The sequence below is a fragment of the Anser cygnoides genome, chromosome 3 (genome assembly GCF_040182565.1).
Source record: "Anser cygnoides isolate HZ-2024a breed goose chromosome 3, Taihu_goose_T2T_genome, whole genome shotgun sequence".
NCBI classification, from domain to species: domain Eukaryota; kingdom Metazoa; phylum Chordata; class Aves; order Anseriformes; family Anatidae; genus Anser; species Anser cygnoides.
In genome coordinates this window covers 112,462,231-112,475,044 of record NC_089875.1, presented here as the reverse complement: position 1 = coordinate 112,475,044, position 12,814 = coordinate 112,462,231, and the positions used below count along the sequence as shown (strand labels likewise).

Here is a 12,814-nt window from a genome sequence, read left to right as displayed (position 1 = left end):
GATGAAAAGCTCAACGTGAGCCAGCAGTGCAGGCTTGCAGCCCAGAAGGCCAACTGCATCCCGGGCTGCATCAGCAGAGCAGTGGCCAGCAGGTGGAGGGAGGTGATTGTCCCCCTCTGCACTGCCCTTGTGAGGCCCCACGCGGGGCACTGCGTCCAGGTCTGAGGCCCCCAGCACAACAAGTGTGAACCTGTTAGAGTGAGTGCACAGGAGGCCTACAAAGACCATCAGAGGGCTGGAGCACCTCTCCTATGAAGAAAGGCTGAGAGAGCTGGGGATGTTCAGCCTGAAGAAGAGAAGGCTCAGGGGAGACCTCATTATGACCATTTCATACTTAAAGGGGTCTTATAAAAAAGATGGAGGAGGACTCCTTACTTGGGTAGATAACGACAGAGCAAGGGGAATGGTCTTAAAAGAGGATAGATTTAGTCTGGACATTAGGGGGAAATTCTTCTCTCAGAGGGTGGTGAGGCACTGGCACAGGTTGCCCAGAGAAGTTGCAGATACCCCACCCCTGGGGATGTTCAAGGGCAGACTGGATGAGGCCCTGGGCAGCCTGATCTAGTGGGTGCCGTCCCTGCCCATGGCAGGGGGATTGGAATAGGATGATCTTTAAGGCCCCTTCCAAACCAAGCTATTCTGTTATTCTCTGACTTTATGATTCTCTGCCACACTCACCTCCAGGTAGCTTGGCAGCCCATGCTGCCTCTGAAAGCCTCAGGGGAAGGCCACCCCCAGATACTCTCCTTCGGGACCAAGGTGTGGCTTGGGGCTTTGATGCACTTAGGACGGAGTCTTGCGAAGACGGGTCTGTCCTGGGAGCATCCCTTGTCCTTCCGTGCCCCTCTATGTCTTCTGCGTGGCACGGCCCCGGTGCCCTCTGCTGCTGGGTCTATCCTTGGTTGCCCCGCATTGTCTGGGAGCTGCTCTGACTGTGAAGCCAGCACCAGCTTGTGCAGATATTTAGCAATATGTTTGGCTTTGCGGCAGTCTCTTGGTGCTACGAGGACCTTTGTCATGTGGGGCATATCAAGACAGATCCAAATGTGGTGTGGAGGCCGTGGCAGAGCTGACGGTCTCTCCCCATTGGAGCTGTTTTTTCTCTGTGGGGACCTTCTTCTTGGAGGTGCTGGTGTCCCCATGTCCCCTGTAGTGGAGATGCTTGGGCCCTCACCCTTCTTATCTGACTGACCCCACGGAGCTCCCTTGCTCTGTGGCGACGCCTGCTCTGCCTGGGTGGAAGGGGAATCCCCTACTGCCCCAGGGCCCCGGTTCTTCTTGCTGGTGCCAGGCAGGGTCGTCTTGCTGGCCGTGCTGCTGCCGTTGGCTCTTCCTCCACACGCCATTTTCTGGCGGGATCTGTCCCCATCCTCCTGAGGCTTCATCCCTTGTTCCCCTCTCAGAACAGCTGCTGGCACAGAGTGGACAGGCTCCTGCATCCCCCGGGTGAATGCGTCCTTGGGGGCTGCTGCCTCCTGCTGAGGGCCAGGGGTCTGCACTGACAGCTGCACTGCCGACTTTGTGGTGTGAGCGTGTTGCTGAAAGCGCCGGAAGGGTAAGCGGTGGCGCTGCCTGGTGTTCCGCTGTGGATCCTCAGTCTGGGAGTCTTTTTTTCCCAGGATGTGGTCAAAAAATCTCTTCATGGAAGCCAGGATCTTTCTTGGTAGCCTGAAGAGCCTTTGTGTCTGCTTTTGTACATCAGGCCCCTCCGGATGACCTTCCACAGTCTTGTCCACACAGGGCAGGTCCCGCACCATGGGAACCACCTTCAAAATAGGCTTTTCTGCCCGCTTAGATATTTTTGAAGCAGAGGCTGGGTCATCTTGTGGAGGCTTGTCCCCATCAGCTGGCAGGCGCAGTTTCTCCTCCTCTTTCTTTTTTGCGGTGAAGCAGTCCAAGGTCTCCTGGGTCTCCTGGGTCTCCTTTTGTGGCAAAGGTGCCTTCAGTTTCGTGGAGTGGAATTTGGGCACCTCTGGAGGATGGCTGGGAGCAGCCTGCTGGACCTGGACGTGTTGCTGGTGTTGGTGCACACTGCTGGCCCTGTGGCATCCGACCACCTCTTTCCTGCAGCGTGGGCGGGTGTCATGGTCATGCTGCTCCCCTGGGCCAGCCTTGGGATGCACGAGGCCAGGCTGGACCGCAGAAGCATGAAGCCAGTCTTCTTTCTGCACAGGAGTGGGGGTAGATGCCCATGAATTCTGTCCGGTTTCGCTCTCCGTGATGGTAGTGCAGGAGATGGTGCTCCAGGAGTCCAGAGAGGTTCCTGAAGAGCAGCTGGTTTCACTCTCCGTGTCAGAAGTGGTAGACTCACTGCTGTCCTCTGGCAACTCCAAGTTGAGCCTGTGTGAGGAGGAGGAGGAGGAGGAGACGGAGAAGGAAGATGATGGGAATGCTGAGCCAAGCACTCCTGAGCACCCTGGGACTCTCCCTCTGCCCCGAAGGAGCTGGCAGGCTGTGTCATTTCTGTGGGGTCCCCCAAGGGACCCCTTGGTCCCTTGCCCAAGGCTCCCCCTCTGCCGGCTGGGCACAGAAGCTCCATCTGCCCCAGAAAGAGAGGGGACACTGCTATCTCTGTGCCTCGGCGGTAAATCCTTCTGCAAGGGCATTGCTCCTCGGATTTTAGTCCGCAAGTTTCCCTGTGCCCCCCCAAGCCATTGCACTCATCCATGCCCCCAAACCCTGCCCCTGTTCCCATCCCCATCCCCTTCCCCTTCCCCCCCTCAGTGGCCTCACATTTCTATGTATCTGTTGAGGTCCTCAAGGTTCCTGTTGAACAGTTTGGCTAGTTCAGACAATCCATCCATATTTCCATGCTCGAGACATCTGCAAAGGGGCAAAGGGCAGCATTAGTGGGACCTCCTTTGGTGGGGGACTGGCTAGAGGGGGCTGTCACGCCCCAGCATCAACGATTCCACTTACTGCTTCCTCTTGCACCATGAACACTTGTGGAGGGTCCAAACTGGGGGGAGAGAAGACAGAGAGTCAGTGGATGGGGAGGCCGTGGGGGGATGGCGGGTACATGGGGCTGGGCGATGTCTTTGCAGGGCACCTGCCCTTGCCCAGGGCTGCTCACCTCTGCGATTCTCCTGGTTCCTTCTGTAACAGCACCTCCTCGTCCTCCCTTCCTACATGGACACAGAAAGCAGCGGGTGAGAGGGAGTCCCCAGCAGCCTCAGCGGCATCCACAAACCCAGGGCATGGCCAGGGCCAGGCCTGTGCCTGCCCCAAGCGTCCTGGCCCAGGCTGGCCAGGCCTGGCTGGGACACGGCCTCCCGTCCCAGGCAGGGCCTGCCTCAGCACCAGCCCTGACTCCTACCTGCAGCTTGGCCCTGGGCATCATGGAGAAGCAGGCAAATGCCAGCAGCAGGAGCCACAGGAAGGCGTAGAAGGCCCAGAAGGCTTCTGGGCTGGGGAAGAAACTCAGTACCCAGGCATCAGCCATGCCTATGACTTGCCAGAGAGAGCCAAACTTGGCTGGCATGAGGAAGATCGGCTGGACCGCACTCACGGTCCCCTTGCTCCACCTTCCCAGCTCAAGCTTGTCCCTCTTCGCTCGTCAGCTCACGGCAAAATGGCAGCCAGCCTCGCTCAGCCCCACTTACATAGCCCGCCCCCGATTGTGATGCGCGTTGTCATCCCTCCCCAGCTGTTGTGACAGCAGCGCTCAGCCAGGGCAACGTTTGTGATGCAGGGACAGCGGGGATGAGGTGGCCCTCCCCGAGCTGAGCTAAGCCCCAGGAGGTGACCTTCACCCGAGCACCAGGCAGCAGCCAGCCCGGCCGGGCCAGCTCAGCGCAGCGGGGCCATGGCCAGCCCACCCCAGTGTCGAGAGCTGGCCCTGCGCAGGGCCCTGCAAGACCTCTGGCTTCTCACTAGGTAGGGCCGAACTCTCGGTCATGCATGGGCTGTGCTTCAAACCCAGAGCTTCCAGCTGTTGTTCTTGCCATTCTCTCCCTTGCTCCACATGAGACGGGGGAACCAGTTTGTGGGTGTTTTTTGGCTGCCCAGCAGCAACGATGCCATGGCCATCCTCTGGGGAGCTCAGCCTGGGGCTTGGGGCATGCAAGCTGGTGGCTGAAAGTGGTGGGGAGTGTGGGCAGGAGGCTGATCTGGCCCTGCTGTAGTGGATTTACGTGGTAAGGTTTTTGGTAGCAGGGGGCCATAGGCGTGGCTTCTGTGAGAAGAATCTAGAAGCTGCCCCATGTTATGTGAGGGCCCTGCTGCTGACCAGAGCTGAGCCAATAAGCAATGTTGTTCGCACCTCTGTGAGAGCATATTTAAGAAAGGAAAAAAAAATAAATGCTGCCACACAGTAGCTGGGAGAGTGAGAGGAGTGACACAGCCTTGCAGGCGCCGGGGTCAGTGCAGCAGGAGGGCAGGAGGTACGCCAGGCACACAGCAGCAGTTCCCCTGCGGCCTGTGGAGAGGCCCCTGGTGGAGCAGGCTGTCCCCCTGCAGCCCATGGGTCCCACACGGAGCAGATCTCCACGCTGCAGCCCGTGGAGGAGCCCCCGGTGGAGCAGGTGGATGTGGCCTGGAGGAGGCTGCGGCCCATGGAGAGCCCCCGCAGGAGCAGGCCCCGGGCCGCAGCTGCAGCCCATGGAGAGGAGCCCACGCAGGAGCAGGGGGTCTGGGGGGAGCTGCTGCCTGTGGGGGACCCCGGTTGGAGCAGTTTGCTCCTGGGGGATGGACCCCATGGTACCGAGCCATATCTGGAGCAGTTCTTGAAGAGCTGCTGCCTGTGGGAAGCCTATGCCGGATCAGTTCAGCAAGGACTGCATCCTGTGGGCAGGACCCCACAGCACAGGGGACGAGAGTGACCGAGAAGAAGCGGCAGAGAAGAAGCGCTGTAGACTGACCACAGCCCCATTTCCCCTGTTCCCCTGCGCCGCTCAGGGGGAGGAGGTGGAAGAGGGTGGATGGGGGGAAGGCGTTTTTGTTTTTTTTCCTTTGTTTCTCACTTCTCTAGCTTGTTAGTAATAGGCAATAAATCTTACTATCTCCCTATGCTGAGTCTGTTTTGCCCGTCACGATAATTACTGCGCGATCTCCTAGTCCTTATCTCAACCCTTGAGCCCTTTTCATCAAATTCTCTCCCCGTTCCTCTTTGAGGAGGGGGAGTGAGAGAGTGGTTGTGGTGGAGCTCAGCTGCCCACCCGAGTAAAACCACCACACTTGCCCAGCACTGCCGTGGTAGTGGTGCCAGTGACAGTCCAGAAACGGCCTTGGCTGTTGTGGTGCTTTCTGGCATTGTTATGTGTGTGCAAGCAGCCCTCGGGGTGCCAGGGGCGGGCCGGAAGCCGTGGGGAACGCCCAAGTGGGAGGGCAAAGGCGAGGGTGAGGAGCCTGCTCAAGGGTCCTTTGCTGAATGGGGGATTACGTTGGGGGGGGTTGGCCCTGGATGGGCAGCCAGGCACTTGCCCAGCCGATCATTCACCCTTCTTCTCCTCACCCTGAGGGGCGTGGGGAAGAGAATAGGAAGAAAAAGGGTGAGAAAACATGTGGCTGAAACACAGGCAGGGCAATCGCTCCCTGGCTACCCTCATGGGCAAAGAAGACAGCAGGGATTCACCAAAGGGAAGTCCTGCTTGACAAACTCGATAAGCTTCTGCAATGAAAGGACTGGTCTGGTAGATGAGGGGGGAGCATGGATACTGTCTGCCTGCACTTCAGTACGGCCTTTGACACCGTCTCTTGTAAGTTCCTTGTAGACAAGCTGTAGATGTATGGGCTGGATGGGCAGTCAGTGGGGTGCACTGAAAACTGGCAGAATGGTCGAGCCCACGGGGTGGCTGGTGATCAGTGGCACAAAGTCTAGGTGGAGGCCAGTAACTAGCGGCATATGCCAGGGGTCAATACTGGATCCAGTCCTGTTTAGCATCTTCATTAGTGACCTGCATGATGGGGCAGAAGTCTGCAGATGGCACAAAACTGTGGGGAGTGGCGGGTACACCACAGGGTTGTGCTGAGACACCCTCCTGAGTCCATGCGCTGTGCTGCATGCCCTCATACTCCCCACACCACAGTGGTGTGACACGCCTGGATAAGACTGTCACATTTTCTTCCTACACTGAATAGTAAGAGGCTGGACCCTGAGTGGTTAGAGCCTTTTCAAGGAGACAGTCTTGCTCCATATAACAGCTGATGGCAAAGCTGAACTACACCACTGAGCATGCAAGGATTATTACAGTCAATTATTTGAGTGGTATTTGTTCACTGAATTTTCAATGACCTTTCCTTGAAACTTGGCAAGTTAAACTACTGATTTAGCTCCTTTCTAGGTTCAGTGACACCAGAGTTGTACTCCTATAGTAAATACAACGTGGCTATTAAGTGCCTTGCATTTAAGAGGTATCTAAATGCATTCTTCATTCACATGACAAATCTAACTTTATAACTGTAACAATAATTTTTGAATAGACCAGATTAAAAGAGCCAAATGAGTTGTGCTGACTTCACTGGTTGAAAGGGTTTAATTCAATACATAGAATTTGGCTAAGCAAAATAACCATGTAGTGTTCATTAGAAATGCTTAGCAAGAGATAGGTAATGTGTGACCAGGTTCTTACAAGAAATAATTAGACATCGTGTCACCAGAGCGACTTCAATTAGGCAAAGCAACGTAACCAGAGATATTTAACAGCTCTCCATTATCCACAAGGTATATCAGATGGTGTAGGAGGCACTCCTAGCTCCTACTTCATTGTAAACAAGTGAAGACCTGCAAACCCAGCCTGCCATAATGACAGCTGTCACTCAAGAGCTCTCCTGTTTGAACAACTGAGTAAATGAGCTCTCTCTGTCACCTGGGGAGCTTGCACTGTGCCCACACACAAACCCCCACAACTTGTGTAAATGACATTAACACCTCGGAGACATCCTCTACACATATCTTCCTCTTCTTAACTTACTGTACAAAGTAATTGAGTTTTCAGGAAGATGTCCTCCTTGTCTTTTTGCCTTGGGCCATCTCATCCACCAATACAAGGCTGCTGTCACATTTTCTACTTAGCCATTTTGAACAGTAAGTCCAAAAGATGGTGAAATATTAACCAGCTGGTATACCTCTTTATTCACAAAGGATAATTGGATCAACGATTGAACCTTAACCTGATATTTGAAGCCTCAGGGTGGTGCCTAGCCATGCTCTGGTGAGGGCTGTGAGACCTGATCCTTGATGTTCAATCACCGCAGCACTGTCTCAGCATCTGCCAGTGACAAGCTCCCAAATACAAAAATAAAAAAGGAAATGGAAGAGCTGTAGGATTCTGTGAGAAGGTTTATGAAGTAGTGAGCTTACCCTTGTATGCTGGATACTGCATTTTACTGGTGCTTTAAATGGCTAAAAGCACATGGCCCAATTCTTTCTTGGAGGAACTTTAAGCACGTTATAAATTGGCTTTCAGGTTTAGGAAGAGGAATTCACAAAACAGAGATTGTTACAGTCCTGTGTCTTCCCTTGTAAAAAGTTTAAATGCTTACACTGGAGAATGCTCTTCCCTGATTGGTCTGAAAATATCCAATACAACAAATTTGATCTGAAAAGGTTTGAACAGAACAGGTAGTTTATTTATGAAACTAGTCATGTCTGACACCTTAAGGTCTAGAGATGTGCATAAACAAAACTAACAAACGGACAATATGCAGTAACTCAACACAGCGTCTTTTACCGAGACAAGCTTTAAGCCCCTGACCTCTCAAGAAACTGGTGGCTACTGCTGAATCCAAAACCATATTTGTTAACCAGAGAAAGCAGAGAATAATGACAGCAGACCCTCCCTGCCCACATCCATATATTTAAAGTTCAGTGTAGTTGTCCAAAGCCCTCCAGCTACCCTTTTTACTCCATACTGCAAAAAACAGGGCTGTTAAAATCTCAAATGTTTAAATGTTTAACAGGCAAATGTGCCAGAACTTAAAATGCAATTTAATTTAAATATGCATGCAATCCAATAGTACAATAATGGGCATCTTGAAAGAGCTCTAGGGCTCATCTAACCAGTAATCTTTATGGCATTAAACAGTTTTAATAGAGATTTGTAAAGGTGTTCATTAACACGGATCAGGCTGATATCTCTATCGGGCGGTGCATGTCACTAATCCATTTTAGATCTCTTACACCATAGTGCTGTTCTCCACCAAGGTTATCACCTGGCTATCTGAGATCTTTTTCTATTCAGAAGAAAAAACAAAACAAACAACATCATCATCATCATCAACAACAACAAAAACACAACTGTGCTCTACAGTAATGATTTAAGAGTTAGTACAGATAGGGCTAAAAAGTTTTTACCAGCACACCACGAAAGTCTGCATATTTGCAAGTAATTGACAGAAAGAGGACATCTGTCTGGAGTAATCTGTGCTCCATCTTAGTATAGTCTTAGCATCACTGCTAGATCAAAGCAGGAGCTGAATTCCTGTTCCTATAAGGATTATTTTGTAGCTACCAGTCCCACATCACTGGTCACTGTGAAACCAACAGCTGGGTTTTGGTGGAGTTGTCTTCCTGCCCTGCCTCTTATCCACCACAGAGCTGGGGCTCTTGGCCTCCCTGGAGGCAGCTGGCTTTGACCAGAACAGGACATCTCTCAGAGAGGGCTGCTCTGTGTGTCCTCAGAGCATGATGGTTTCTAAAGGCCTTGAACATGGATTTCTACTGAAAAGGAGTTCCAGCTGTACCCTGCCTGGTGTGACACGTAGAAAATCAACACGCTATTAAAAATGGATGGAGGTATCCGAACAGGGACAAAATTTTCATGAAACTTACTGAAACTGAACCAAATGCCATTCTCTTTTCATGAGAAATAAGCAAACAATGATTGTGATGGACCACAATCAAGAGGAAGGAATGAGAAAACTCAAAGCAGTGATGCTCTGCTCGCAGTGTCTTTTCCTTTATCTTGTTTAGTTGAAGCACTCTGCTCTTTCATGCAGCCACTGTGCATCATCTGTGGTGTGAGGTTTGACCCCATTCAGATGTTGTAGGTACTCATTGTCCTTGGGAACCACCACACCATCGTGATGTGCTACAAATCTGCCAAAACTTGCTGGCTTTGGTGCTGAGAAATGAAATATTTTTCCAACAGCCTTTGCAAAGCAAAGTGTATCTGATTAGGAAGAAAGACAAAAGAAAAAGAACGATGGTCAGGAATTCCGCCTCCTCTGGAATAAGCTAAGCAGGGCCACAGAGCAGGAGTGCGCACGAAGATGTGAGCGGCTGGTGCTGATGAATCAGAAGAACACTGGAAAAAAAACTGCTGAGGGGGCAGGAGAGCAACCTCACGCCAGCAGCCGCTGCGGCTGGTAGCATTTCCCGTCTGTCTGTCCTGCGGTTGTTGTGCAGCGCGAGACTTTTGAAGTCCGCAGAGCTCAGACCGAGGGAGTCTGTGCTATTGAAGGTTCTCATGTTCCTATTATTCTTGCATGGGTCTGCTTATCCAAGGGGGGAAGGCCAAAAGGTTGTCCAAAGTCCATCACGAGCAAGAATCATGGGGAAATATAATACCAGTGCCAAATGTCTTAATCACTAAAACCTGTGCCTTTGTGCTGTCCCCTGCATTGGGAACAGACTTCTGGGGGCAACACTTGGCTGATGGAGCCACGTGTATGTCTTCCTTCCTTGCTTCCTCTGGAAAGGCAGTCCAGAGGGAAGAACCAGCTGGGCTCTGAGTACATGAAAAATAGGACTTTTTTTTTTTTTTCTTTCGACACAACCAGATTTCACCTGCATTGGGTTACTGGACAGCTGTAACCATTTCAGTGATTCTAGCATGGTTTCAATGCTCTTCCATGCACTCCTGGCTGATAAAGTCAGATGAAGACTGCATATATTTGTTATGTACCAGAGCACTTTGGGATGTCCTCCTACACTAAGATTAGCAATATGGTGAAATGGCTAAGAAATACTCCCTTCCTAGGGAATATCCCCTGACTGATGTGATAGCCTTGAGATAAGCTGAGTCAAGTGCAATACCCACACAAAACGGTGCATTCATATGGACAGTTAGGAGACATTAGTAGGTAGCAGTTGCAAAGATATTTATTTCCCATAGGTTTCATAGCAATAGGAAAAGAAAGCAGATCCCATTAGTGCCTGTACTGAGGGAAGACTGCAGCCTGAGTTCAGCTTGTGTTAGATGACTGAATAGAGATAGAGCTTCATAACAAATACCTCAAACGTGGGGAAAGGCCAATTAATCCCGCTGTCAATGCTCAGAGGACTTCTAACACACACAGGCAGGGATGATTTGTAAAGATCAGATAAAAACAGCAGAGAGATTAGACTCCAGCAACCCCAGCACTGCTCCGTCTTCCAGCTCTGCCGCAGACCTGGTGAGGGACCATGCCAATGAGCTGTGTTTGCAGAGGCAGCCCTGAGGAGACAAGGTCTCTAACACCACTGAGCAGGGTATGCAGGTGTTTGTGGCAGATTGTGGCAGCACACAGAGCTCAGCCTAAAGCCTACAGCTGTTTTCTGACCACCTGCATGGTAGGGAAAGCACGAGTTTGAAAGGGGATGTGTGATGATTTTACTCAGGTGGGTGGCCGAGCTCCACCACAACCACTCTCTCACTCCCCCTCCTCAAAGAGGAATGGGGAGAAAATACAATGAAAAGGGCTCAAGGGTTGAGGTAAGGATGAGGAGATTGCACAGTAATTATCGTGACGGGCAAAACAGACTCAGCGTAGGGAGATAGTAAGATTTATTACCTATTACTAACAAGCTAGAGAAGTGAGAAGCAAAGGAAATAAACCAAAAGCACCTTCCCCGCCATCCACCCTCTTCCACCACCTCCCCCCGAGCGGGGAAGGGGAACAGGGGTGCTATGGTCAGTCTATAGCGCTTCTTCTCTGCCGCTCCTTCTCGGTCACTCTCGTCCCGTGCTGTGGGGTCCCTCCCACGGGATGCAGTCCTTGCTGAACTGATCCGGCGTGGGCTGCCCACAGGCAGCAGCTCTTCAAGAACTGCTCCAGATATGGGTCTGTACCATGGGGTCCATCCCTCAGGAGCAAACTGCTCCAACCTGGATCCCCCACAGGCAGCAGCTCCTGCCAGCTCACCTGCTCCTGTGTGGTCTCCTTTCCACGGGCTACAGGTCCGGCCTGGAATCTGCTCCGGCAGGGGTCTTCCACAGGCCGCAGCCTCCGTCGATGCAGGTCCACCTGCTCCACCGTGGTCTCCTCCATGGGCTGCAGCGTGGAACCTGCTCCACCGTGGTACTCCATGGGCTGCAGGGGGACAGCCTGCTTCACCATGGTCCTCACCACAGGCCGCAGGGGACTTCTGCTCTGGCGCCTGGAGCACCTCTCCCCCTCCTTCTTCACTGACCTTGGTGCCTCCAAGGCTGTTCCTCACTCCTCTCACTCTCCCAGCTACTGTGTGGTGCAGCGGTTTTTTTTCCCCTGTCTTAAATATGCTCTCACAGAGGCACAAAACAACATCGCTTATTGGCTCAGCTCTGGTCGGCAGTGGGGCCCTAACAAAACATGGGGCAGTTTCTAGATCCTTCTCACAGAAGCCACCCCTATGGCCCCCTGCTACCAAAACCTTGCCACGTAAACCCACTACAGGATGCTCATGCTGGGACTCCTGGGGAACCCACATGGGGAAGTGAGGGACAGATTCTCTCTTAGCTCCTCTGACAGGTGTGATAGCTGCCATTTTAGCTAATATGGAAGAAGTTAAAAAGATGAATTCTGGGGCTAAAATCCTGAATTCCTGACATTCAAGCTATCATCACCAGACTAGAGGTGCTCTCATTTTTCACTGGCAAGCTGAAGGCCTTGTATTAAACACTTACAAGTCAATGGCAATGAATTACATGAATCGTAACCTGGCTCTTCATACTTTTTTGTCTATTAAATAAATAAACTGCTCTAAAACCTGCTTCTGCCACCAGTGTGTAATCCATTAGCTGTGTGGGTTGCCAACTATATTATAACTATGTAAATTCAATAAGGATTTTTTGGGTGAATAGTAATTATGAAAAGTAATGGCAGATAATACATCTCCAAGCTGTCAGCCCTAGTCAAGTCCTAAGAATGGTTACAGCAGAGAGCTAATAGAGATACACTCAACACTTGAAGTGTCTATTACCAGCTTCAGGAGTAATGCAACTTGTTAATTGCTTTCCAGGCTACAGGCAAATAAATCCTGTGGAAGAGATTCTGAGCAGAGCAGAGCATCATTCCTTCTTTGCTAAGTGCTTCCTGAGAGCCAGACAAAAAGTACTACAGCGCTCAGGCACCCGAGGAACCTGCCCATGAGCTTTGGCTGTGTGGGGTTGCCTGGCAAAACCTGGCCAATGTCACCTGCCTGCAACCCCATTTACACTGGGGCTCAAGCTTTCTGAGTCTGGACAGTATTTAGTGAAGAAGAAATAGTAAAATAATGGTCTCTCCAGGTTTAATTTCTTCCTGATGATTTATCGAACTTGTCCTGTTGGAAACTTTCCTGGTCCTTGACCATTGGAGGATGCTGACTAGCTTTCTTCTAGAAGGTGCTGACAAGATCACTGATGAGAAATAAAATAAAATAAAATAAAATAAAAATGTAAAATAATAAAACAAAACGAAATAAAATATTTTTTTTTATTCTGCAGACTGAAAGCATAAGTGGCTGTGCAGATGTTAATTTTCAGGATTATTTGTATTTGGCTGGGTTTTCTTAGACCTTGTACTCTGACTGTGCTGTGCACCACCACTCCTTGACTGCAACCCTCAAGTGCACCAGTGGAAAATTAACCAGATAAGTCTTGACATAAATTAATGAAAAATCTGAAGTTTTTCCATCTGTGATACTTAGGAACAT

The 12,814-nt window shown here is 51.1% G+C and overlaps 1 protein-coding gene across 2 annotated transcripts; it reads right to left on the bottom strand.

Annotated features, from left to right (window-relative positions):
- Positions 1-623: 623 nt before the first annotated feature.
- LOC125179932 (uncharacterized) lies at positions 624-4,178 on the bottom strand. 2 transcript variants are annotated; one of them, XM_066994995.1, is made up of 5 exons: positions 3,317-4,178; positions 3,074-3,125; positions 2,920-2,959; positions 2,734-2,823; positions 624-2,340 (listed from the first exon to the last, which is right to left on the bottom strand). In XM_066994995.1, exons 1-5 carry the CDS (start codon positions 3,479-3,481, stop codon positions 675-677), a joined length of 2,013 nt encoding a protein of 670 aa, XP_066851096.1. In that variant the 5' UTR covers positions 3,482-4,178; the 3' UTR covers positions 624-674. The 2 variants fall into 2 exon arrangements, with proteins under 2 accessions (XP_066851096.1, XP_066851095.1); XM_066994994.1 differs by having other exon boundaries at positions 2,920-3,125; positions 3,317-3,481.
- Between the last annotated feature and the right edge of the window lie 8,636 nt (positions 4,179-12,814).